This window comes from Phaethon aethereus (genome assembly GCF_964289735.1).
Source record: "Phaethon aethereus genome assembly, chromosome: 1".
Taxonomy (NCBI): Eukaryota; Metazoa; Chordata; class Aves; order Phaethontiformes; family Phaethontidae; genus Phaethon; species Phaethon aethereus.
In genome coordinates, this window is record NC_138575.1 from 40249499 (window position 1) to 40272843 (window position 23345).

General features: G+C 43.6%; 1 protein-coding gene across 1 annotated transcript; it reads right to left on the reverse strand.

Moving 5' to 3' along the window:
• Positions 1–16795: 16795 nt before the first annotated feature.
• On the reverse strand, positions 16796–23041 carry IL26 (interleukin 26; the record flags this gene model as incomplete). Its single annotated transcript, XM_082008291.1, has 5 exons — positions 16796–16882; positions 16968–17033; positions 21309–21440; positions 22422–22478; positions 22871–23041. The coding sequence occupies 5 exons, from the start codon at positions 23039–23041 to the stop codon at positions 16796–16798; spliced, it is 513 nt and encodes a 170-aa protein (XP_081864417.1).
• Between the last annotated feature and the right edge of the window lie 304 nt (positions 23042–23345).

Consider the following 23345-nt stretch of genomic DNA (forward strand, 5'->3'; position numbering starts at 1 on the left):
AAGAAATTGTAAAACTAAGTTTGTGTTGCTTTTTTGAAGAGGTTAATGAGTCTCTGCCCCCAAACTAAAATAAAACAAGTTTCTAAAAAGACAATAAAACAAACAAATGTTGGAGAGGAACAAAATACAATCTCAAGTAGCACACTTTAAAGTAATCAAATCATCAGTACCATGGCAGGCTGGGTTGCTAATCTTTTTTTCCTAAGGAAATGAAACTTATGCAGTTTCTCTAGCTGTCAGTTCCTTCCTCGTCAGTAACTTTTGAACAGAGTCAGCAATTTGATCCAGATTTGAGACAATCAAAGGTCTCACAGCTAATATAGCCCCTGCTACTTTCATTAAAATTGGCAGCTAAGCAACAGAAAGATTGTTCTACTAATCATGGACCATGTGGTGACATTTTAAAGTGTCTATATGAGTTAATTACCATAAGGAGGGGAATAGCTTTCCTAACACAGCTATTTGATTGTTGCGAAATCATATTCATTCCATCAGTTACTCAAGAGTTAGTTAATATCTGGGAAAGTCTACATGGCAGTTATGAAAAACTTCCAAACCTTATGAAAAAGAGTCATAAAAGGAGCCTTATCCTCCCACTTAAACTAATCTTATCATTTCATATTAATGTGTACAGAGTTCTGGACTCCTACTTCATCCTTTTTCAATACCTCTGGCTTGCCATATCAGCCTATTCTGCGCATATCTGTGCAGCAAAAGTAAAGGAGAAACTGTAGCATGTGCTACCATAGCTAGGTCTGTTTTATTTTAATCTAGCTGGTGTGTATATCAGCAGCAGAGGAGCTATGACCAGGCTTTAGCTGTGGTGTACTATCTCTATCTCCACATACACGAGCAAAGTACAGCCGTTCTTTCAAAGCTTTGCAAAAGCAGATGTACAAGTTGAATTTCAATTAGGAAGGGCTCAGAGTTCAGACACACCAACTTTGGTTTCCATCAGCACATTTGAAATGCTCTCCCCTTTCTAGAAGAGATTTGTCTTTTGGAAAACCAGCAACTTTGGTTTGATAATTGCTAAAAAATACCCAAAACCATTTTAGATTAGCTAATATTTTTTTTCCCTCCTATGTAAGGTAAAATGGCATATCAGTGAGATCTTCTACATTAGTGCGCCATTTGTTCTACGCATGGGAATTCAAAAAGAGTTTCCTGATCATCCCTACTCATTGTACTTTGGGTTGCATTTGGAAGTGCTCTTGGAGCACTTTCAGATAAAATAAAACTGGAAGATGTTTTCGGAAACTCACTTGATGTTCTCCAATTGTTAACAGGAGTTCAGGCCATGGGACCAGACTAGAGCTAGTTCAAAATAAACTCAAAACAAATGCAGTGTAGAAGTTGGGTCCTCAATGCCAGTTTTTTTAACTTACAGATCTGCTCCTATAGCATTGCTCCTTTTGCTAATGAAGACATAAGATATCTTGCAACAATTTCTGGTATCTTATTTGAAATGTTTAAGCACTGAAGTTGAATGGTCTAAGCAATGGGAAGCAGGAAATTAAAATGTTGCTTGTACTAAACCAGAATAATCAGGCACAAGTAGACAGATAGGTGTACAGAAATAAATATTTGTGGAATAAACAATTAAATACATAGAAATAGTCATGAATCTTCTCATACCTGGGCACACATGAAAACTTATTTAAAAACCCTATAATATCTGACATTACATCTGGCGGAGGAGCTTGCCAAGCCACTCTCCATCTTTTATCAGCAGTCCTGGTTAACAGGGGAGGTCCCAGAAGACTGGAGGCTTGCCAATGTGACGCCCATCTACAAGAAAGGCCGGAAGGAGGATCCTGGGAACTACAGGACTGTCAGCCTGACCTCTGCACCAGGGAAGATTATGGAGCGGTTGGTCTTGAGAGTGCTCACAGGGCACCTGCAGGACAACCAAGGGATAAGGCCCAGCCAGCATGGGTTCATGAAAGGCAGGTCCTTTTTGACCAACCTGATCTCCTTCTATGACCAGGTGACCTGCCTAGTGGATGAGGGAAAGACTGTGGATGTTGTCTACCTGGACTTTAGTAAAGCCTTTGACAGCATCTCCCACAGCATTCTCCTGGAGAAACTGGTGGCTCGTGGCTTAGACAGGTTTACTCTTCGCTGGGTGAGGAACTGGCTGGATGGCCGAGCCCAGAGACTTGTAGTGAACAGCGTTAAATCCGGCTGGCGGCCAGTCACAAGCGGTGTTCCCCAGGGCTCGGTTCTGGGGCCGGTCTTGTTCAATATCTTTATTGATGATCTGGATGAGGGGATCGAGTGCTCCCTCAGTAAGTTTGCAGATGACACCAAGTTGGGTGGGAGTGTTGATCTGCTGGAGGGTAGGAGGGCTCTGCAGAGGGATCTGGACAGGCTGGATCGATGGGCAGAGGTCAACTGTATGAGGTTTAATAAGGCCAAGTGCAGGGTCCTGCACTTTGGCCACAACAACCCCATGCAACGCTACAGGCTTGGGGAGGAGTGGCTAGAGAGCAGCCCGGCGGAAAGGGACCTGGGGGTGCTGGTTGACAGCCGGCTGAACATGAGCCGGCAGTGTGCCCAGGTGGCCAAGAAGGCCAACAGGGTCCTGGCCTGTATCAGGAATAGTGTGGCCAGCAGGAGTAGGGAAGTGATCGTGCCCCTGTACTCAGCACTGTTGAGGCCGCACCTTGAACACTGTGTTCAGCTTTGGGCCCCTCACTACAAGAAGGATGTTGAGGTGCTGGAGCATGTCAAAAGAAGGGCAATGAAGATGGTGAGGGGTCTGGAGCACAAGTCTTACGAGGAGTGGCTGAGGGAACTGGACTTGTTCAGTCTGGAGAAGAGGAGGCTGAGGGGAGACCTCATCGCTCTCTGCAACTACCTGAAAGGGGGTTTTGGCGACGAGGGTGTTGGTCTTTTCTCCCAAGTAACCAGTGATAGGATGAGAGGAAATGGCCTCAAGTTGCGCCAGGGGACATTTAAATGATTGGATATTAGGAAAAATTTCTTCACCGAGAGGGTGGTCAAGCATTGGAACAGGCTGCCCAGGGAGGTGGTGGAGTCGTCATCTCTGGAAGTGTTCAAAAAACATGTGGATGCGGCGCTTCAGGACATGGTTTAGGGGACATGGTGGCGTTGGATTAATGGTTGGACTTGATGATCTTGAAGGTCCTTTCTAACCTAGTGATTCTGTGTGATTCTGTGTGTGTGTGTGATCTTGAACTCAAAAGAGACTGTGGTGGGATGCATCAGTTCTTCCTCTGCTTCCAAGGAATTCTTTGCAAGAACTGTATGTCAAGGAGTCACTGATAAAGAACTGTTGATTAGCTGAAGAAGAAATGGATTCACATTGTTATCTAGTCACCTTAAATCACAAGGTTATGCTTTGTTGATACTTACAGGCTTAGGAAGTTTGTAGGTCTTAAAGCAACTCCAGAAGTGCTGCAGAAATAATGAAAATAAAATGGTGAAGTAACAGTCACGCCGAGAGCACAGCCAACAAAGTTTAGGAAAAGCAGAAGTAAAAGCAGGGGTGGTGAAGAAATTTTGTATGTCACAAAAGGAACCAAGAGTCAAAATGTTTGAAGGAAGATGTTGGAGAAAATAAAATGGGACTGGGTAAGATACCACAGTAAAACACATTCTTCTGGAGTCACATAAGCTGTCCACTATCCAATCCCCTGGTTGGATAAAGATAAAATGTAATAAAATACAGTATGACTGAGAAGGTAAGTACTACTGGGACATGTATCATTATGGTAGATGTTAATTCTCTGACTAAGACTGAATGTTACATGAGTTGCAACTTTTCTGTCAAACAATTACATTTTCATTTCAAAAAGAAATATTTTGAGAAGTTAGAGGAACTAATCACTGCACCTGAATACAAAGGTAAACATGAAGCAACACGGGAGTTCCTGCAAGTTAAAAGTGCAGAATTCTTTAGAATTTACTTCAAAAGTAAAAAAGAAAAATATTACAGACAGGGGCGCAGATCTGCTGAAGACGACCTGGAAGTGCTTGTGGACAGCTAAACATAAGTGGATTTCATCTTCGCAGAAGCGAAGGCAAATGGTATCCTGGACTGCATCAGCAAAACTACAGCCAGCAGGTCCCGGGATGTTCTCTCTCCCGCTCTGCGGGGCAGTTGTCAGGCCACACCCAGATTTGGTCCCCCCAGCTCAAGAGAGACACTGAAAAATGGGAGAAGGTTCATCCGATGGGCTCCAATGTGATTAGCGGGTTGGAGACCTCTACTTATGAAGAAAGACTGAAGGAACTGGGTTTGTCCAGCCACAAGGCGAGAAGGTCCGGGAATATCTGACCACAGTCTTCCACTACCCAAAAGGTAGTTACAGATAAGATGGAGGTATTCTTTTCTCATAGATGCAGGTGAAGTGACAAGATGCAACAGGCTCAGGTTGCTTCAGGAGGATCTTCAGCATGAGCAACATTAAACATCAGAGTAGGTTGCCCAAAGAAGTGGTGGAACCTTCAAGTATTCATCACTGTGCTTGACAGGGCCCTAAATTTAATGCAAGGCCACACTTACAGCAAATGATTGGACCAGGGCTCCCTTTCAACCTGGGCTTTTCTGTGATCCTATTCTGATGAGAGCAGCCAACCCAACCACCTCCTCAAGAACAGTAGGAACATAGCAGAGCCCTGAAGGACAGAAAGAAGGACTGATAAGCAGTGATAACGGCACCTTGGATGTCAAAAAGGGGTGTGAAAGAACTTCCCAAATTCACACCAAAATAGTCCACATAGAAACAGAAGTCCAAAACCAGCAAATCATACCATCATCATTTAAACAAGAGGAGCCTAAGGAAAGAAGCAAGGTTGGTACAACTTGAGACTGGGCTGAATGATTGTATACATTGTAGCCCAAAAATTAAATAGACAATTAATCTCAATTTTTAATATGGACGGGGACATTAAGAAGCATTGGTGAATGCAGTATGTGAGCAAGATCATTTTGAGAGTTGCTGACACAGAACACGAAAGCAGAGTTAAGATGACTGATAGCCACAGGAATGGAAACGATCTCCTCTAAGGCAAAAGCAGAAGCAAGAAGGTAGAGCTAAAGGTTCTCCCATCAAGGAAACAAACCAAGCAAACAGCCACATAAAAATGCAGTTGCAGTAGGGAGAAACTTTAATCAATCTATCAAATGAATGGTAGCATTTTCAGGTTGGAGAACAGCAAATGTAATAGCTGTCATTAAGAAAGGGAGAAATAACAAGCAAGATGGAAAGAGACACGCTATCTGACAAGAGTGGTGTGAAAGGCTTTCAAACAAATTATGAAATAATCAACCATTAAAGACAGGGAGGGGGAAGAATAAAATGCAGCCTGGGTTCAATCAAAGGTAGACTGAAGCGAGAATAATTTGATTTACTTGAGAATGGAATTAACAAAATAGGGAGAAATGTGACTGTGCAAGTGCCAATCTAGGTGTGTGGCTTCTAGTCAGAAGAACCTGGGAGGACACCCTTCGGAGGAGGAGAACGACCACATGGTGCTACTGCTCATCACAGGGACCATCAAGGCAATGCTGTGGGGGAAATGGATGCTATGAAGGTTAACTGGGCAAGGTATTTCCAGAAGACGGAGAAAGGAAACAATGCCAATGTACAGTTGTGGGTTAATCCTGTGCTATATAGATGAGTTCAAACCAAAAACGGTCCAGACAACAAGTAGAGAGCTCATGTTTTATAAAAGTCTAGCAGAGTTTGGCTTGTTCAGCTTCAGTAAAACAAAGGCTGAGAGAAGATGTAATTGTTACCTGGACTATATTATAGTGGGAAAACAGCAAATTCAGTAAGTCATGTAAGCTAACAAAATAAACTGATACTAGAGGAAACGGCTATAAACTCATCATGAGTAAATTTAGACCAGAAGTTGTAAGGCTTCTGGCAATCAGAGTGTGAGATTCTGGAATAGCATTCCCAATAGAACAGGAAGGGTTCATAGGTACAAAACTTCTCCAAAGCATCTCATTCCACTCATGAGCTCAGTATGTGGTAGATGCAACTTATAAAAAACTGCACAGTTTCCATTTACAGTCCTCAAAGTGATTTTTTATACCAGTTGGTCTGGTGAGTGGCTGACTTATTGCTACTTCCAGGCAAAATACACCTCGAATACCCTGTTCAGTTTTGGGCCCCTCACTACAAGAAGGATGCTGAGGTGCTTGAGTATGTCCAAAGAAGGGCAACGAAGATGGTGAGGGGTCTGGAGCACAAGTCTTATGAGGAGCGGCTGAGGGAACTGGACTTGTTCAGTCTGGAGAAGAGGAGGCTGAGGGGAGACCTCATCGCTCTCTACAACTACCTGAAAGGGGGTTTTGGCGACGAGGGTGTTCGTCTCTTCTCCCAAGTAACTAGTGATAGGATGAGAGGAAATGGCCTCAAGTTGCGCCAGGGGACATTTAAATGATTGGATATTAGGCAAAACTTCTTTATAGAGAGAGTGGTCAAGCATTGGAACAGGCTGCCCAGGGAGGTGGTGGAGTCACCATCACTGGAAGTGTTCAAAAAACTTGTAGACGTGGCACTTCAGGATATCGTTTAGCGTGCATGATGGTGTTGGGTTGGACTTGATGATCTTAAAGGTCTTTTCCAACCTTAATGATTCTGTGAAAATGGATTTCCTGATTTCAATACTGAAGAGTAAAACCTTGCTGTGCTTTCTTCCATCTGACTGGAGAAATCTGGTGTTTCTTACAAAGTCACTTCTGGAGATGAACTGCGATCTGGTTGTTTTTTTATCTTCCCTTTCATGGATGGCCTTGAACTGATACTTTTAATGTCTTGTTTTTACCAGAAGGTACATTTTCTTATAACTCTCCTTTAAACCCTTTGCAATATTCCAATGTTTCAAAGAAATGAAAAGTTGGAGCAAATTCAGAAAATCAATAGTGAAACCACATACAGAAGTTACATTTTTCTTCTTTCTCTCAGTAGTCCTCATTCATATATGAGTTGAGCACCTATATTTACTCTTTTTGCCATAGTGCAACATAGGCAGTTTATAACAATTCTTAAGTCTTTTTACAGTCACCAAAACACTTGTCCTAGAGTTTAGGTCTGGGGAACACTCTTTCCTAGATTGTAGCCACCCAGCACACCAGTGTGGCCTCTTCCCTTTCATCTATAAAACCTCCCCCAAAGATTCACTTGGTTTTGTTTGGTTTTTTTTTTTTTTAACATAGGAATAAGTGCCAGGATCTTGCTTTCCATGGGTTGAAATCAGATTGTGCTGAACATATCTATCAGCTGAGTGCAGTTCATATCAGTGAGTTATTTGCTTCAATCACCTTTTGGTATCAGCAGGCCTTTTTGGGAGTACAGGGCATGCAAGCCCAGGTTGCTCGTCTCAGAGAGGCTGATCCACGGACTCAAATCGCAGCCCTGTACCCGCTGCTGCACCCCTGCTTTTCAACCCTGCAATTTTCTCCAAACTTTGAATGCCCTTGGCTTTGCTCAAGTGGAATGGGAAATTCTTCTAAAAAAAACCCCCAATGTTTCATAGAGTGAGAAACATGCTGCCGTTCCCACACTGACATCAAAGTTATCCCAAAGCCCCAGAAACAGCCTGAAACCAAGAAGCGGCACAACCACCTCATCACCATCCACGTTGTGGCTCCGCTCCACACAGGGGAGGAAGAAGAGAGCAGGGGAGACTCCCAGGAGCAGGAGTGATGCCTGGTACCCGCCTGAGAAACTCTGAATTAGCGGCTGGCGTGGGCTGCCCTTCTCCAGCCGCTGCAGTTGTCCGCCAGTTTGGGATTCACATCTGCAAGCCCTTGCAGGACATCGTCGTAAGTGAAACACTCTTTCCCCTGCTGCGGGTAGAAAAACAGGCTGGCTTTTCCACTGACAGCCTGTGGTTTCTCATTCACAAAAAAAAAAATTTTCCTCACATCTAGGAGGCTCGATTGTAAATAGTTTTATCAAGTGACTAATTTACCGCGACTGTGGTTTATGTCTGCAAGCTTTCTTCATCACTTGGAAAGTGCTACTGGTTATTCCCTAATCGTTACACAGGAACAGAGAAAACATTTACATTGACATGACAACATTTGTCTAGGAAACGTCAGTGGGTTCTTCGTTCGTGGTTAGGGACGAGCTGGGCTGGCACAAACCATTTCTTTAATGCGGGGAAGGAGAAAACAGGAAATAATTGATGATGCTTTATTAAGGATGGACATGGGCTACCAAGCTTCATCTGCAACAATAAAACCACCGTGTTGTATTTTGCTGCTAAATACTGCTCACTGAATCTTTAGGAGAAACGAGCAAACAAAAACCCTCTTTGTACCTTTGTTGCTTCAAGGAAGTTACTTCCCTCTCATCAGCTCGGTCGAGAGTATGGTTGCACCATGAGTACCAAAATGACTTAAACAAGCATCACTGGGGGAAAATGGAAGTCAAAGCATCAATCAGTTAATGTTAACAAGCGATGCAGCTAATAACCCAAAGCTCTGTTATTATGCCGTGCGTATAAAGGTCTTTTTGAGGCCTTAAAGAGAAGAAAATATGATAATTGATTAAAAGACTGTTTGAAAAGCAAAACCAAACCTGCCAACCTCTCATTATCTTATTATCTATAGAATCATAGGATCATAGAATCATTTAGGTAGGAAAAAAACGTTATGATCATCAAGTCCAACTGCTAACCCAGCACTGCCAAGTCCACCACTAAACCATGTCCCTAAGCACAAAATCTACATGTCTTTTAAATACCTCCAGGGTTGGTGACCCCACCACTTCCCTGGGCAGCTTGTTCTAATGCTTGACATAGTATGTATATACACCTTAATATCTATATACAACTTAATTCATAATTTCTGATTTAATTTCGTTCTTTTCTCTGCAACTCCAGCTGCTGGAAGCTCCACTCCCTGCTGTCTTTAAATAGATTTTTTAATGTGTAAAATACAGCAACACACTCATGCTACACCTGAGAGCTGAACACCCCAGGTTCCTCTATTCACCCATCATCACACTTCTTCTACACTCTGGCTCCCCCTCCCTTCATACACCTTTTTTCACTAAACCATGTTAAATTCAGATTTTTTATTTCTGACTATTCAAAAATCAGGGAATGATAATCAGGTAGCTGTTATTACTTATATATTTTAGCATGACATGTTTTTCCACTGCTTTGCCAAGTCGCTGCGTCAGAAAGCTGCTTTCCCCCACCAGGAGGTCACACAGCTCTAAAAGGGGCATCACGACCTGGGGCAAGGCAGGGAGGCACTCTGGGGCCAACCAGAGTCAATGGCTGAGGAGCAGGGAGATCTCTGTGATCCTTTTATGGGCCACACAAGAAAAACCACCCTAGTGGTGCCCATGCCACAAGGAGAGGAGCGGAAGCAAGAGCAGGAGTGGACTGGTTTCCAACCCCAGGGCCTTGGACCAAAAGCCTCAGCATCACTTGCAAGGAGCCTGCAATCTTCTACAGAAATAACTTACCGAAAGAGAAACATCTGTGACTTCTCATGTGTCTTAATACTATTTCAAAACTCATGCGACCCTTTCCTCTTGCAGGCCTTGACACTCGCCTGCAGTTTGTTGTTCGCCTCGCACAAACATTTTGTGGCCAGACAGTTGCTCATCGCTTTCTTTTCAACTATGGAAACAAAGCCCCTTGTCCTTCGCCTGCCCTTTTCACAGAAGGGCCGACGCTGCCGACAGTCCCTACGGGACTGTATTTGACTTAGTTAACATCTGGACACCGAGGTAGGTTTGCCAGGATGAACGAGGGGGCTACTGGGTACGTTGTGCATGGTTTGGTGAAGGGAGAGCATCTCTGCACGGTCCCACTGCTCACACTGCGGCTGCATCCAGCTCTGTGACACTTTACCCTGTCTAGGAACGATGCAATGGCCCTTCAAAGACAGCCTTCTGTGGCTCCCATCAGAGATTTTCAAGACCCACCAGATAAAGCCCTGGGCTACCTGGTCTGACCCCTGGTGGAACCTGCTTTGAGCAGCAGGTCAGACCAGAGGCCTCCAGAGGTCCCTGCCAGTCTCATTTACCCTATGGTCCTGCGGCTTGATGACCGTTGCTGCCTTTCAGAGCCGCAACCACACCCATGGGACTGAAAAAGTCTCCCACGGCTCAGCAGCTCCCGTCGGTTGTCAGGGCAGACACCACCATGGTGGTCGCTACTCACAATAAGCAGCAGCTTGACTGGAGATGGGGGAAGCTGCAGGGTGACCACAGCATGGCCGTGCGAGCGCTGCTCTAACCTCTCCGTTCCTGTAACAGCACTGCCTGCCCAGGCAGCCTTTCTCTTCGCAGCCCTCTCCCATCCAACGCCCCGCAGTTGTTGAGGGGGAAGATGACCAGAGTGGTACCTGGGCTCCGTGGCTGCGGGGGGCCTCTTTGGAAAGCATCTTATTAATCACTAGACCCAAAGTCCATGGGTTAGATCTTTGGCCACAGGTCTTTGTGGTGAGGAGGCCGCTATCGCAGTCTCTAGAAGTTGGTGTATGTTGTGGGCATGAAGGAACAGTGACCAAATCCAACACAAGCTACATGACTGGCCAAATCCCATTCTTACTCCCAGGTTTCAGGAAAATTATCGTCCTTCTAATGGTCTCTGAGGGAAACTAACCCAGCGTTTGCTAAGGACTACACTGTAACACCACCTCAGGGTTCCAGCCAAGATCAGGAATTTGCTGTAGATGGTTCTGGTTACAGCAGAAATCACTTATTAAGGGATAGTCTCTGCTCTGAAGATTTTGCACTTCAGAGAAAAAAGCACTTCAGGGAAAAGAGAGAAAATTTTTACATGGTCTTGTTCGTGATGAAAATTGTTGTCTCTGCTGACTGTTGCTGTATTATTTACATAACTCCGAAACTGCACGTGCAGCTGCCACTTTCCACTAGATCAGTGATTTTCAAGAAGTTACAAGCTAGTGACAATTTTAATGTACAGCCACATGTTTCATTCTTCCTTTTGCAGTAATAGTTACAAAATACTCTTTTTGCCCTGTAATAAAAGTGACTACTCCAAAAAGACTGAAACATTGCGATAAGAAAAGCCACACTAAGCAATAGTGACAACAATTAACGCTACATGGGTATTAATTTCCTTCTGAGGATTTCTGCACGCAAATCAAACACAAATTAATTCAGGCAGAAAATTGACAGACAATTTTTCCATTTGCCAAATGAGAACAGTGCCTTAATGAAGCAATTTGCCTATGGTCACATAGGAAGTTTGAAGCAAAACCAGGGACTGAATTCATACCTGATTTATAACCCTAGTCTTTGGTTATATGCCCATCTTTCTTCTCCAAGATTTTTAATTTCAGTTCTAAGTTTGTGGCAAGTGAATTAAAAAAAAATCCAGCTGCGTATCTATCTCAGTTTTACATCCAAGGAAACTACTTATGAAACATGCTCTAACACTTTCTCCATCAACTGGAGAGTGAAAAGTAGACTGGGACCGACATGAGTCTTGTTTTCTAAGAGTGACACCTAGAGTTTCATCTGAAAAAGTAAAAAGCTTTCCTTTACTCATCCAGTTTTAAAAGGCAATAAGCTTTTGTCTACACTTATTACTTAGAATTGCCAGTTAAATGTATTTAATACTAATTATTTTGCTACGTCCTTGTGAAGATGCAACACAATATTTGTTGCTAAGTGGCCTGTATATGGCATGTGTCACTTATCGCAACACTTCTCTATTAAATAAAGACCTTTATTTTGCAGATGCCATATTTCGCCTTTCATTCAGGAGTGTTTAATTGCTTTGGAAATGTGATTTGCATTACTGCACGAAGGATGCACCATGCCCAGAGATGTTACTGCTCTCGTTTTATAGACAAGGCAACTGAGAGTCCACCAAGTGTCCTAAGCCATACGGAAAACGAAGGCGAGAACCTTCCTGAGTTTTTATGCCATAAGTTAACTTGCTTTTCCTGTCAGATGGATGGAGGCAACAGGGCCGAGCCTTGCTGCAGCCTGACCTCCAACCCCTCCGCGGGAGGTCTGCTGGCTGCCCGCCCCGCAGGGCCGACCCCCGGGCACGCAGCATGGCGGCCGGGCTTGCCCTTCCCCATCCTTCCGCCGCAGGGCACCGCGCTGATCCCACCCACAAAGTGCTATTCGTGGGTTGTTTAATAATTAGACAAATCGCTTAAATCCGGACGGAAACTGTGAAAATTAGTCATCTGATCCATTTAGGCCCCTTTCAAAGTTCATCTGTCTCTTTGTGTGTTACCTACGTACCTCTGCATGCCTTTGAAAAACAGGCAGCCGTGTTCATTTTGTGAAATTATTTTTCGCCATTTTTTTTATCCACCTTTGCACCTTAGTGCAGCAGAAAACACAAATAATCTACATGCAATCATTGTGGACTGCTTCTGGAGTCTTTCTTTTTCAACACTGAACATCCACAAGGGGAGAAAAAGCAAAAAAAAAAAAAAAAAAGCAAAATTTCCACTGACTAGCTCAGCAAAATTATCCACAAGAAAAATCTTCGTCAATCTGAATCACCTGAAAGCATTGCCCAAGGATCCTCCCAATTAAAGGTGGACATTTTCCTCTTTGGAGGTATCACTGGCTCCCTTCTGCGGCAGAGAAGCAGCAGCCCCTCCTGCTCCCACAGCCACGGGGGTCCCCACACTGAGACCCCAGAGCCCAGCTGCTGCTCCCGCCAGCTGCGAGGACGAGACGATGATGTCTGATGAAAGCTAGTGAGGCCATGCTCATGGTCAGTTTTGTATTCCGTACACCACAGTTTGGACAAAAAACATTAAAACAGAAAGCAAACCTAAATCTCACAAACAGATGAGCTTTGTGAACAAATTCACAAAAAAAGGCCACTGCTTTAAATTAAAATTAAATTACGTGCTCGAAAAAGACCACGACATTAAGTGTATCACCTTTTCCACTGTCCCTCTAATTTACGATTTTGGTTTTAATTGAAAAATATTTTATTTTGAGTTGCAATCCCCTTGTATTAGTTAGACATTTGCCCCTACACTGCAAGCTGATGTTGATATTGACTCCACAGGATGGTGGGACTTTGCCGCGGATGTCCATTGACAGGGCGAACGTTTGAAACGATGGAGTTATGCTCTTATGGGTGAGCAAGTGAATGTGCCCTCAGCCAGTTACACCTCCCTTCCCTGGGGTGCCCCCGCTGCCCGGCTCAGCCTGCAACGAGCGTCGCATCCTGGGAAACCGTCAGGCTCCCGCTCCAGCCATGTGTGGCCAGGATGAGTCCTGCCCTTTCGGGTGGTGGGGTCCTGTGTCTGCCCTGGTCTGTCTCTGCAGCCTCCTGTTAATTAAAGCACTGGGCCAGCTTTCCCTGCTTCTTCTCCCTGAATGTGCTATTTTGGCAACAACTGCCTCCATGAAATTTGAAGGCAAGAGTTAGGACTGCGTTTCAGCCTCATTAGCCTCCTCGGTGTTATCTTGCTGCGTAAGGAGAGTTTTTTGAAACAGAAAAAAAAAAAAAAAAGAAATTCAGTGAGTTCTACATAATTTGGAGGTGATTCCTCAGAGCCAGGAATACTATGTTCAGACTTTGTCCGTTTTATAATATAGTTTGCTCAAGTAAAATGCAGTGGCCTGGTAAGGTACTGCAACAAAACCTGGTGTGTCGTATACTGCAGCTCCCTCTAGTAATAAAATAGCAAATAATGAAATAACGTAACACTACTAATGAAACAGAAGATTAAATCTGTGTCTCATTGCTAAATATGCATGGCGTTCAGCTGGAGCTGGTATTCCTCTGGAATAAGGGGCATAAGGCAGCTTTCCTCACCTCACCTGCTCCTTTTGTATAACTCTATGTACGTTCTGAATTGGCAAGTCCCTGCCAAATTTAAAATCACTGCGTAGGATGGCACATTAGGTTTGCTGTCTCCCAGAGTAAGAAAGCATATGTATAAGAACATTTTTTTTGTCAGACATAGCTATTATCCTTCACGAGGAACAGGTTTAAATTTATAGGTATTAGGTATTAGGAGCAATTTTAGCAGATGATATATTCCTCACTGATTGGGTCCTTTTATGTGGTGGGGTTTTTTTGTCGGAGTTTTTTGAGAATTATTTACTGGCTAGCTTTTATAGGACAGTTTGCAACCAAATTTATCATACAAAATATGCTCACTCTTCTCTTTCACTCCTACTGTGGTCACCTGGGCAATCTGTTCCCAAGCTCTGATCTTTCATGTCAATGGCCAAGGAAGCTGGAGATTGAAGATGATGTGGAAATGATACATGTCAAAAAATATGAACTCTGCATAGGGAAGCTTTAGGTCACCATCTGACTAATTACGTGAGAGGTAACATTGGCTTATTCATGTACTGTATTTCCTTTTGTCTGCATAACAGCTTTTCCATCTTCGGAAGAGTAATGAGAAATGGAATTTACCTGAGAATTGTCCATGGCAAACACTGTTGGATTTTTTTCCTCCTTTGATAGTTCTTCGAGTCAGCCCTTCTTTTTACCAAACCTGTGGGAGATACATAATCAGGTGACATCATGGTAACAGAAGAAAATGCTCAGCAAACAGACACTACCGCGTATGAACATTTCTTTACGTATGTGTTAGACTAAAACATCTCCATTTTACCCTAATGCGCTAACTGGTGCATCTAGTCAGCCCCTCTGAACTGGAATGTTTAATATGTGGTGACTAAAGTCAACACAGGGACATCAAGAGGCCCCTGCGAGAGTTGTGTGCCAGTGCCACGGCACTGATTAGCTGAAGTCCGGACTACACCGAGTGCACAAAGTGGACACTGTTATTGCTATCCCGGCACCATAGTCAGTCGGTGGTGCATCCACCATTGTACTTTAACAGAAAAATGTCCTATATTTCAGCACGTAACTAATATAATTACTGGATGTTAATTGCTAGAATACAAAGCTAGAAAGCCAATGGTATGACATGTCATTGCTTGTGCTGAAAGGTTCATGTCTTTATTCCACCATTCTTCATATTAGACGTAAGTATAAAGAAATTGCCTTGTGTTATTGAAGATAAGCCTTTGCATCTGTCTCAGATCATTTGTTATATAAAGCACTAATGGTTAAAAATAGTGTAATGTCATCAGAAGCTGCTGTTGCTGAGATTTGCTGAATGCTTTGGCAGGTTCCCAAAATGATGGCATCCTTCCTATTTTGAATGAAGTAGAGGGCACTAATGAGTAACTTGCACATTGCAATTCAATACTGTTTTTCTTTGGCTTTTGCCACAAGTGGCCAGTGCTGATGCAATGTGTTGCAAAGCAATGGAAGAACTGGAAGTGAAAGCCAGCCATGCTCCAGGTATCTGAGGCATCAGAAAGGACAAGTCACACAGTTTGTGGGCAGGGAGAGGTGAAGTGGTGTGCTAAGGAGCTGCTGGACTATGGGCTAGCACGTAGCTCTGATCACAACAGAAGCAGGTCACAAGGTGGATTCACTCATAGCTTCGTGCTTTCTTCCCTCCAGGATGCTGGGCAGTGATTTGCAAGTTTAAAGAAGAGATGATGCTCTTCTCTCTCCTCAACCCTCACCAGTCACTAGTTACTCACCTGGATGAAGATCAAAAGCCCACTAGCAGCAGTGGTGACCCTTCCATGAGTTCAGGAGTGTGGACAGCCAGGATACCTCCTACTGCTCAAGATACCACCTGTGCAGGGACCCCAGAGAGTTTCTGAGTGATCCCTGAAGTTATAGAAATGAAGGTGCTCTTACCATAACCAGTTCAGAGAGCACACGTAGTTGGATCCTGGAATCAAAAGATCACCTGTCAGAGACCAACCACCAACCCTGGGGTGCAAAAGGCCACAACGTGGAGGAATAACTGGCTCAGTCCTTTGGTGTCAGCACACCGATATTGTGCCCTGACACACCAGCCACTATGAGATCTGAAATTGTGCAGAATCTCAACCCTGTGGAAGTGCAAATATACAGATTGGGAATATTTTAATCACCTAGATAGTTTCTTCTGGTAGGTCATTAAAAATGTGAGAAAACTAGAATTCCATCTTCATTCCGTACCATACAACAGATCTTCTGGAAACCACTACCATCATTTGAGTAACAACTTCCCATAAATCTCATTCAAACCATTTTGCAATCCCAGTCAATGGTGATCCATGATCCATTTATTGTGTTTTCTGCACTGTGTGGTCTCAGGTAGAGCATATGACATCTGAAGGTCATGCATGAGTCATAGACCAGGTTAGACCAAACTCCACGGAGTATATTTATTAAGTATGAATTATTACTTTAAATTAATGATAATGATAAGCAGTATGTAATTAATTTTCTTGTTTAAATGTAGAATGGCTTGTGTATACTGTTGTATATGTATATACAAAAAAAAAAAGAAAGTATAGCTTAGCGGAGGGATTTTCAAAAGTGGTCCTCATTGCTTTGAATTGTAATCACACGGGGTGGCACAAGGCATAGCTAGATCTTGCCCACGGCACATGGGACATTGTGTCTGATCCGCACGGTTGCAGATTTCAAGTTACGCTCGTGCGATGTGTCCGAGGGCTGCCTGTGAGGCAGTCGACAGGCAGGCGAGACCAGAAGTACATCATGCTGCGGCTGTTCCGGAGGCTGCTCGTGTTCTGCAGGACAGGCGTAGCTGCTATGCCAGGCCAACTGCGAAAGCTCTTGAAAATCCCTCTTTATGCCACTGTGTTACAGGGGCTCTCCTTCAGCGGGACGGAGTTACGGCCACGTCCGTTGTATGTCCAGCTCTCGGTTGATTTTCAGGACTTTTGGGTAGGGATTTGTCATTAACATAGAAGCGGCGTGTTGTCTGTCACTTCCTCGCTCTTCATATGATGGTTTGTATGTAGGCCTGAATCCAGGGAAGGAGAATATCCAGCTCATGGATGGCCTTGTAGATTCCCTTCTCCCCAAGCTGTTGAGAAGATAAAGACGTTAGAAAAGAAACCACCCAGAGCTCTTTAACAGTGCAGCTGGGAGCCAGTGCCTCCTGCTCTTACCTTAAGAAACGTTTTCTTTAATTTTTTGACAGCGGAAGTTAACCTTGTGGATGGAGCACATGGAAGCTGAAGGGATGAAAAGAAACCAAAAGAGCTTGTTGCAGCAAAGATGCTGATGTAAAGACATAGTGATGAGGAAGAGTCCAACACAGAGTGTGGCACCATTAGGACTGCTGGTAAAACATGTGAACTCAGCATCGTTTCAGCATCTACAAATGTGTTATTTTACCTGTGTGCTTCATAGAAAGCTGAGTTCACAGCACAAAAAAACATCATATGAGCACCACTAAGCCTTCTCATTAAACACTTTCTATGTATCTCAGGGATCTTTACATCAGTTGTAGTTACAGCTTTCATACAGTACACCCTAGCTCTAAGATTCGAGGCCCTTTAACTTTGAATCTTCAGAGAAGGCGAGGCTAAGGGCTGAAGACTTTGCAAAGTACAGAGGGCAATTTTGCACATTTCTGCAAACCCTTCAAATATGTTTATAAAGTTAATTTATGCTTCCCCCTATTCTCCTGCCCATTCCTCCACTGTCTGGCTAGTTACAGGCTAATCCCACACACTTTTGTCAAGCTAAGCTTTCCATTAAGATCACTGGGAGTTTGCCAGCAAGACCCTACCCAGCTCCCAGACATCGCACACAAATCGGTCAACAATGTCTCGCAAAGTCCTGGCTCTCCCTCAGAGACACAGGACTCTCATATCACAGCAAGCTTTGAGCTGGAAGCTGGTTTTATGAAGGTAAGAACTGGAAAGCGGTCTGGCTGGGCTGTTTGGACCTGCCCCGGCTAAGCTTTCTGAGCAACACGGCTTGCCGACTGCCCCCCCTTAGCTCCCCGAGCTTTCCAAGGGGGACAATCTTTTTTTTTTTTTTCCCAGGGAAAAATCTGACATTTTCCGATCTATGAACAAGGACAACATGCCTGAAAAGGCAAAAAGCAAAGGTCCTGAACTCATACAGAACAAGGTGACTCCACTGAAATGGACGGTTAGTCCTTTCTACCTCACAGAGAGGTTTTAAAAAGGAGCAACAAATATTTTCTCTTTTAAGTCACCTTTCATGTTCCTTAAAGTCATCTTGCAGGATGAAAGTGTAAACAAAAGCAACTCTAATTTGTAAACCTTTAAAAATCTTCTAACTAGAGCAGTTCTTTCCGACCTGGGTCTTTTTTTTTTTTTTAAGATCAGCTTGTACGAAGCAGATTTCCACAGAAATTATTCAGTAGCAAAACTGACCTTAAATGACTACACTGGCTTGAGTGGTAATACACATTACAAACTCTGTTACTCCAGCATAAAGAGCAAGCAAACAAATGAGCAAGCAAGTAAGCGTGCTCATTGTAAGCGATGCTGCAATCTCTGTTAGAGGTCTACAAGCTCTGCCTACAATGATAGAGCAATGATTAAAAATTCTGCAGTGAACATATTGCCTTTCCCCACTCCACTCAAATAAAAGAAAAAACTTCCACAGTCTGCTACTGATGTAGGAACCAAAGTCTGACCTCAGAAGCAACTTCATACTGTTCACGGCAGTATTGCCGACTCAATAGGGCACATCAGCAAGTAAACAGGCTTTTGTTGAGGGCAGTGGTGTTGCAGGTGGATGCTCCCAGTATTCAAGGAAAAATATCTGTTCTTTTACTGTGCAGTCATACTCTAAATGAAAGAGCCTGCTTTCACTGCAGAAAAGGAATGTAGAAGTTTTAATACCCATGTGTTTTTTAAAAACGGGATGCGGGCTCCTAAATCATTGCAAAATATTAATGTTTCCTTGTTTGGACAAAACCAAGAACTAGTAGGGTGAGGATCATAACAAAAATATAGTACAAAGTCTTTGGAAGTGGTTTGGAGACAAATATTGTTAGGATTTTTAAATACCATGCATGCCTCTTGCTGACTGAGTTAGAGCCTGAGTTCATGAAAGAATATAGGATAGGTGTGTACATAAAAGTATCACTGTTGCCCTCAGTTGTATGAAGAACTTTATCCTTGAAAGGTGATAAATTCCTTATGTAAGTATGTTGCCATGGTGGAAATCGTTTCTGATAAACATCTTATAACTCAACCAGATAATAAAAACTAAAGAGCTTATGTAGATGGATGAATGAGTTTGCTAATTTATTGAGGAATATCATGATGGAGAAATCCCAAACTTGGTATTAGCAAAGGATCCATTACTTTAATTCTGTTCACTGTTTCTATTATCCTTTCACATGGTTTTGTATTGTTGACTTTGAATTAATACAGATATTTTAAAAATTGTTAGTTTCCAGAAATGAGATATCTCCTAGAAATCACGGCAAGCCATTTCTCAAAGAGCTATTGTTTTTCTACTACCAGAGGAAGTCTTTTAGAATCGTAGAATCATAGAATCTTTGGGTTGGAATAGACCTTTAAATGTCATCCAGTCCAACCACTCCACAAAGAGCAGGGACGTCTTCAACTAGATCTTCAACAGAGTCCCGTCCACCCTGACCTGGGAAGTTTCCAGGGATGGGGCACCTACCACCTCTCTGGGCAACCTGTGCCAGTGTTTCACCAGCCTCACGTGAAAAATTTCTTCCTTATGTCTAGTCTAAATCTGCCCTCTTTTAGTTTAAAACCATTACCCCTTGTCCTATCGCAACAGGCCCTGATAAAAAGTCTGTCCCCATCTTTCTTATAAGCCCCCTTGAAGTACTGGAAGACTGCAATAAGGTGTCCCTGGAACCTTCTCCTCTCCAAGCTGAACCACCCCAACTTTTCTCTCCTAACAGTATTTTTTAAGATCCAGATATGTTAATTTATGTTTAGACTTGTGTTGTGTGAAACATTGGCACTAATTATGAAAAAGAATGCAGGAGCTTTGAAAAATCTGCAGCATTTTGCCTCCATACAGCAGAGAAGCAAATGTATTACTAAGTTATATAGCAAGCTCCAGCCACTGATGGTATTTCAGAATAACTGATAGTCTGAATTCAGTCACAGTTGACAGTCTGAACTCCTCAGTGTATACTGGCACTTGTATAGGGTGTAATTGCTTTTCCAGACAAGAATGCAATCTCTGTAAAAAGTATATTGTAGCACAGAATATCTGGAATTTTGGTAGACACAGATAACCACAACAGGGTGTTGAATGCTGTGAATAATGACTGTAAATTGCAACTGTTTAGCATGGCTTTAAAGGCAGAACCTGAAAGCTGTTGGAGTTTTCTCCCATTGAGATTTGAATCGTTACATTATACAAATATTCCGGTTGTGTTCTGAGCTATAGCACTGCAAAGCTGCTTACTTTTGAATTGCAAATATTTGTGTGCATGTAGAACCAATGTCCTTTTCTCTCATGTTGCCATACAATTCAGATTAGACAAAGTTTTAATTCATTAACATTTCATTGACTCCTCATCCTGCCCTCACCTTTTAAAATTACTATAGACATTTTCCTGGTTATCCATGGCATATTTCACCCTAAGTCACACTCCACTTTTTGGGACACTGTGACTTGTGAGGACTGCAGGTTTGGGGAAGAAAAAAAAATAGCTATAGGACATAAAGTTTTAAGGCACACCTTGTTGTTATTCATCTGCCCTTAAAATAACAGCCAGGTAGTAAGACAAGATGAGAAATGACCCACAAGTGTCAGTGTCGTCTTAGCATCATAGTGTGATAGTATGCACGGGAGAAAGTGTGCTTTAATTGCTGTCCTCATGTCATTTACAAGGTGGGACGATGACACAGTGTTGGTAAAAGTTTCTCCTCCCTGGGACACCTGGACCCGCTCTAGGGACATTTTGCCAGTAGCATCATTCCCTGACCACCTACTCTGACTGCGGCCACAGCCGACGCATGGAAACTGCTCCCATGTGCTTTATAATTGCAAACCTGCTTACTCATGAGACACCACCAGCTCTTTCAAAATTCAATGTGGCGGCGCAGAGGTGACAAGCAAGTAAAGATTACACGCGTCCCATGGGTAGGCTGTTGAAGAAGGAAAGCACAGCCAGTGTTACACCATGGAAACACGAGGAGCCACATTTCTCCCTGTGATTGCCCTGTCTCTTTGCAGCTTTGGTGCTGAGAGGGCAGCACGAGGCGACACCAGCAGCAGGGAAGTGGCTTGTCTCCATGGTATCTCCACCACCTTGCCCACTCCCCGCAAGCTCACTCTGGGAGGAAATGAGCAGTGGTAAACTTCCCCGGCCCCGGCGGGGAAGCCCTCGGGAAGTTGGGTCCTCTGTGATGTGGGGCACAGCGTGACTCTCAATCACCCTCTCTATCTGCTGAAAACCTGTGACGGAGCCCTTCCCTAGACTTCCAGATGGACAAAGTTAATTTGGCTCTCAGAAATATACTCACACAGGCGTTCATGTTCGCTTGCAGGACCTGGAAGGCACTAATAACGTACAACTTGTCACTTCCTACTCCAAGATGACTGAAAACATTTTTCATGTAGAAGGAGAGGAGCTGATCTCGGACACTGCAGTTTGTCTGAAAACAAAACAGGTAAAGAGTTGCCAAATGAAAACCTCGCAAGTCAACTTCAGCCTCAAGCTTCAGCCTCGTAACAATATGTGTGTGTTTAGAAAGTGCACAATCAACAAAACATTTTCATGAATTTTAGTATCCCATTGGATTGCTTGGGATTTTTTTAAACAGCTCAATGTACTCCTGTGGTTTCTGAAGGCAAGGCGGGAGGATGCTGTGCTGGCCGCCAAAGGAGTATTGGTAAGACTGTCTCAGCTGGCCCTGCTGACTAGGTCTCTGCGTTAAGGAAGCTAAAATATCTCACGCACTTGTAATCACTTGCAAATAGGCACCCCAAGTTTAGTGTCTCACTCCCATGCTGAATCACACTGGGAGACCCTGATCTCCCTTTTCCAGTGCACCTGCAGGTGTCAAAGCCCAAAGCAGCTCCTTGGGCGTCCCGGCTGCTCTGCGGCACCCCGGCCTATCCGCCGTACTGCACACCCGTGGCAGAAGGTGCCTCGGCTGCCGGGATGATGGCTGTGGCCCTGGCCCTCACGCAAATGGGCTGGTGCCTGAAAGCACTGCTGGGGACGGTGGCGTGCAGCCATGGACTCACAGGAGGAACAAGTGCTACCACGAGCACAGCCCTCCCCGAGACGGCAAACACCCTCACCCCGATTCCCCTGGCAGAGCACCACTGCGACCGCCTGGAGAGAAGTGCCTCCAGCCAGGCTTTCCAAATCCCCCTCTTTCTCCCCGTACCATGCCCAACTCTCCCCTGTGTCCCTGGGGAATTTCCCTTTCTATGGGGCAGAGATAACACTCTTCCTCTAAGCGGAGGACCTCATTAAATGTGGGGCGGTCATAAATATAATGCCCTTCCCAATTAAACACAAGTGATTTTTGTGTCGGCTGTCATTCCTTTTCATCATGCATTGCTATCTCTACTGACCAAAGGAAAATCGAAGTAAGAAAATGGAAAACCGGTAGTATAAATCTTACCATAAACAGCATTTTTGTTGTCTTTTTAAGCAGTCTTGTGTTCTTGATGAGATCCTTCTGTAAAACATAATGTGCTAGTATTAATTAACCTAAGCAGAAGAAGGGAGACAGAGTTTTAAGTCTGGTTTGTACAAAACTTAGTAGCAATCATCATCATCATCATCATCATCATCTTATTCAGATACAGGATAAGGACTCAGCAAATCTGTGTTCCCATCCCAGCCTAGCTACAAACTTCTTCCATGACAGACTCCTTGGCAAACTCACCCCACCTCTCTATGCATCTTCTTTTTTCCCATCTTTACAAAAGGAGTAGCAGCATTACCACCCTGTCTCTCAGGACTGTAGAGATCATTCAGCTTATTAAAGTTTCCAGGTGCTCAGTAATGAGGCTGGCAAAGAAACATCTATAAATAAAATAAACTTTTCAACTAGTGGGATCAACTTACAGGAACAGATGATTTTAAACTAGTTGCCTTGATATACAGGTTCTCTGTCACTTGAGAGAGGAGTCCTTTTCGGCATGTATGCTTTCCTGTAGGTGACTTTTTGCCTTCCACAGTGAAAAGACAAAGCAGAACTAAAAAACGTCCAGATCTGAAAATAGAATATACTTTCATCTTCGCTCCCAAATCTTCGTGTCTCTACAGTCACAGCAGCATATGTGATACAGCAAGACTGGTTAGATGACAGAGGTTAACCTAATTTTGTTAACCCTCAAAGCAGCTTCTGCACGGAGATGCTCACGTAGATAACCTATTGCTCGTGTGCTGGCTGATCAGTATTGTTGCTGTGCTTTTTTATATATCTTGCTCCACTTTCAACAAATTTGACCACAATCATCTGTGACGTTTTTCTAAACGGTATCTCCATATTTACTGGCAGCAGGGTCAAGGTTTCCAAGAAAGAAGAACTTCCCTCTAA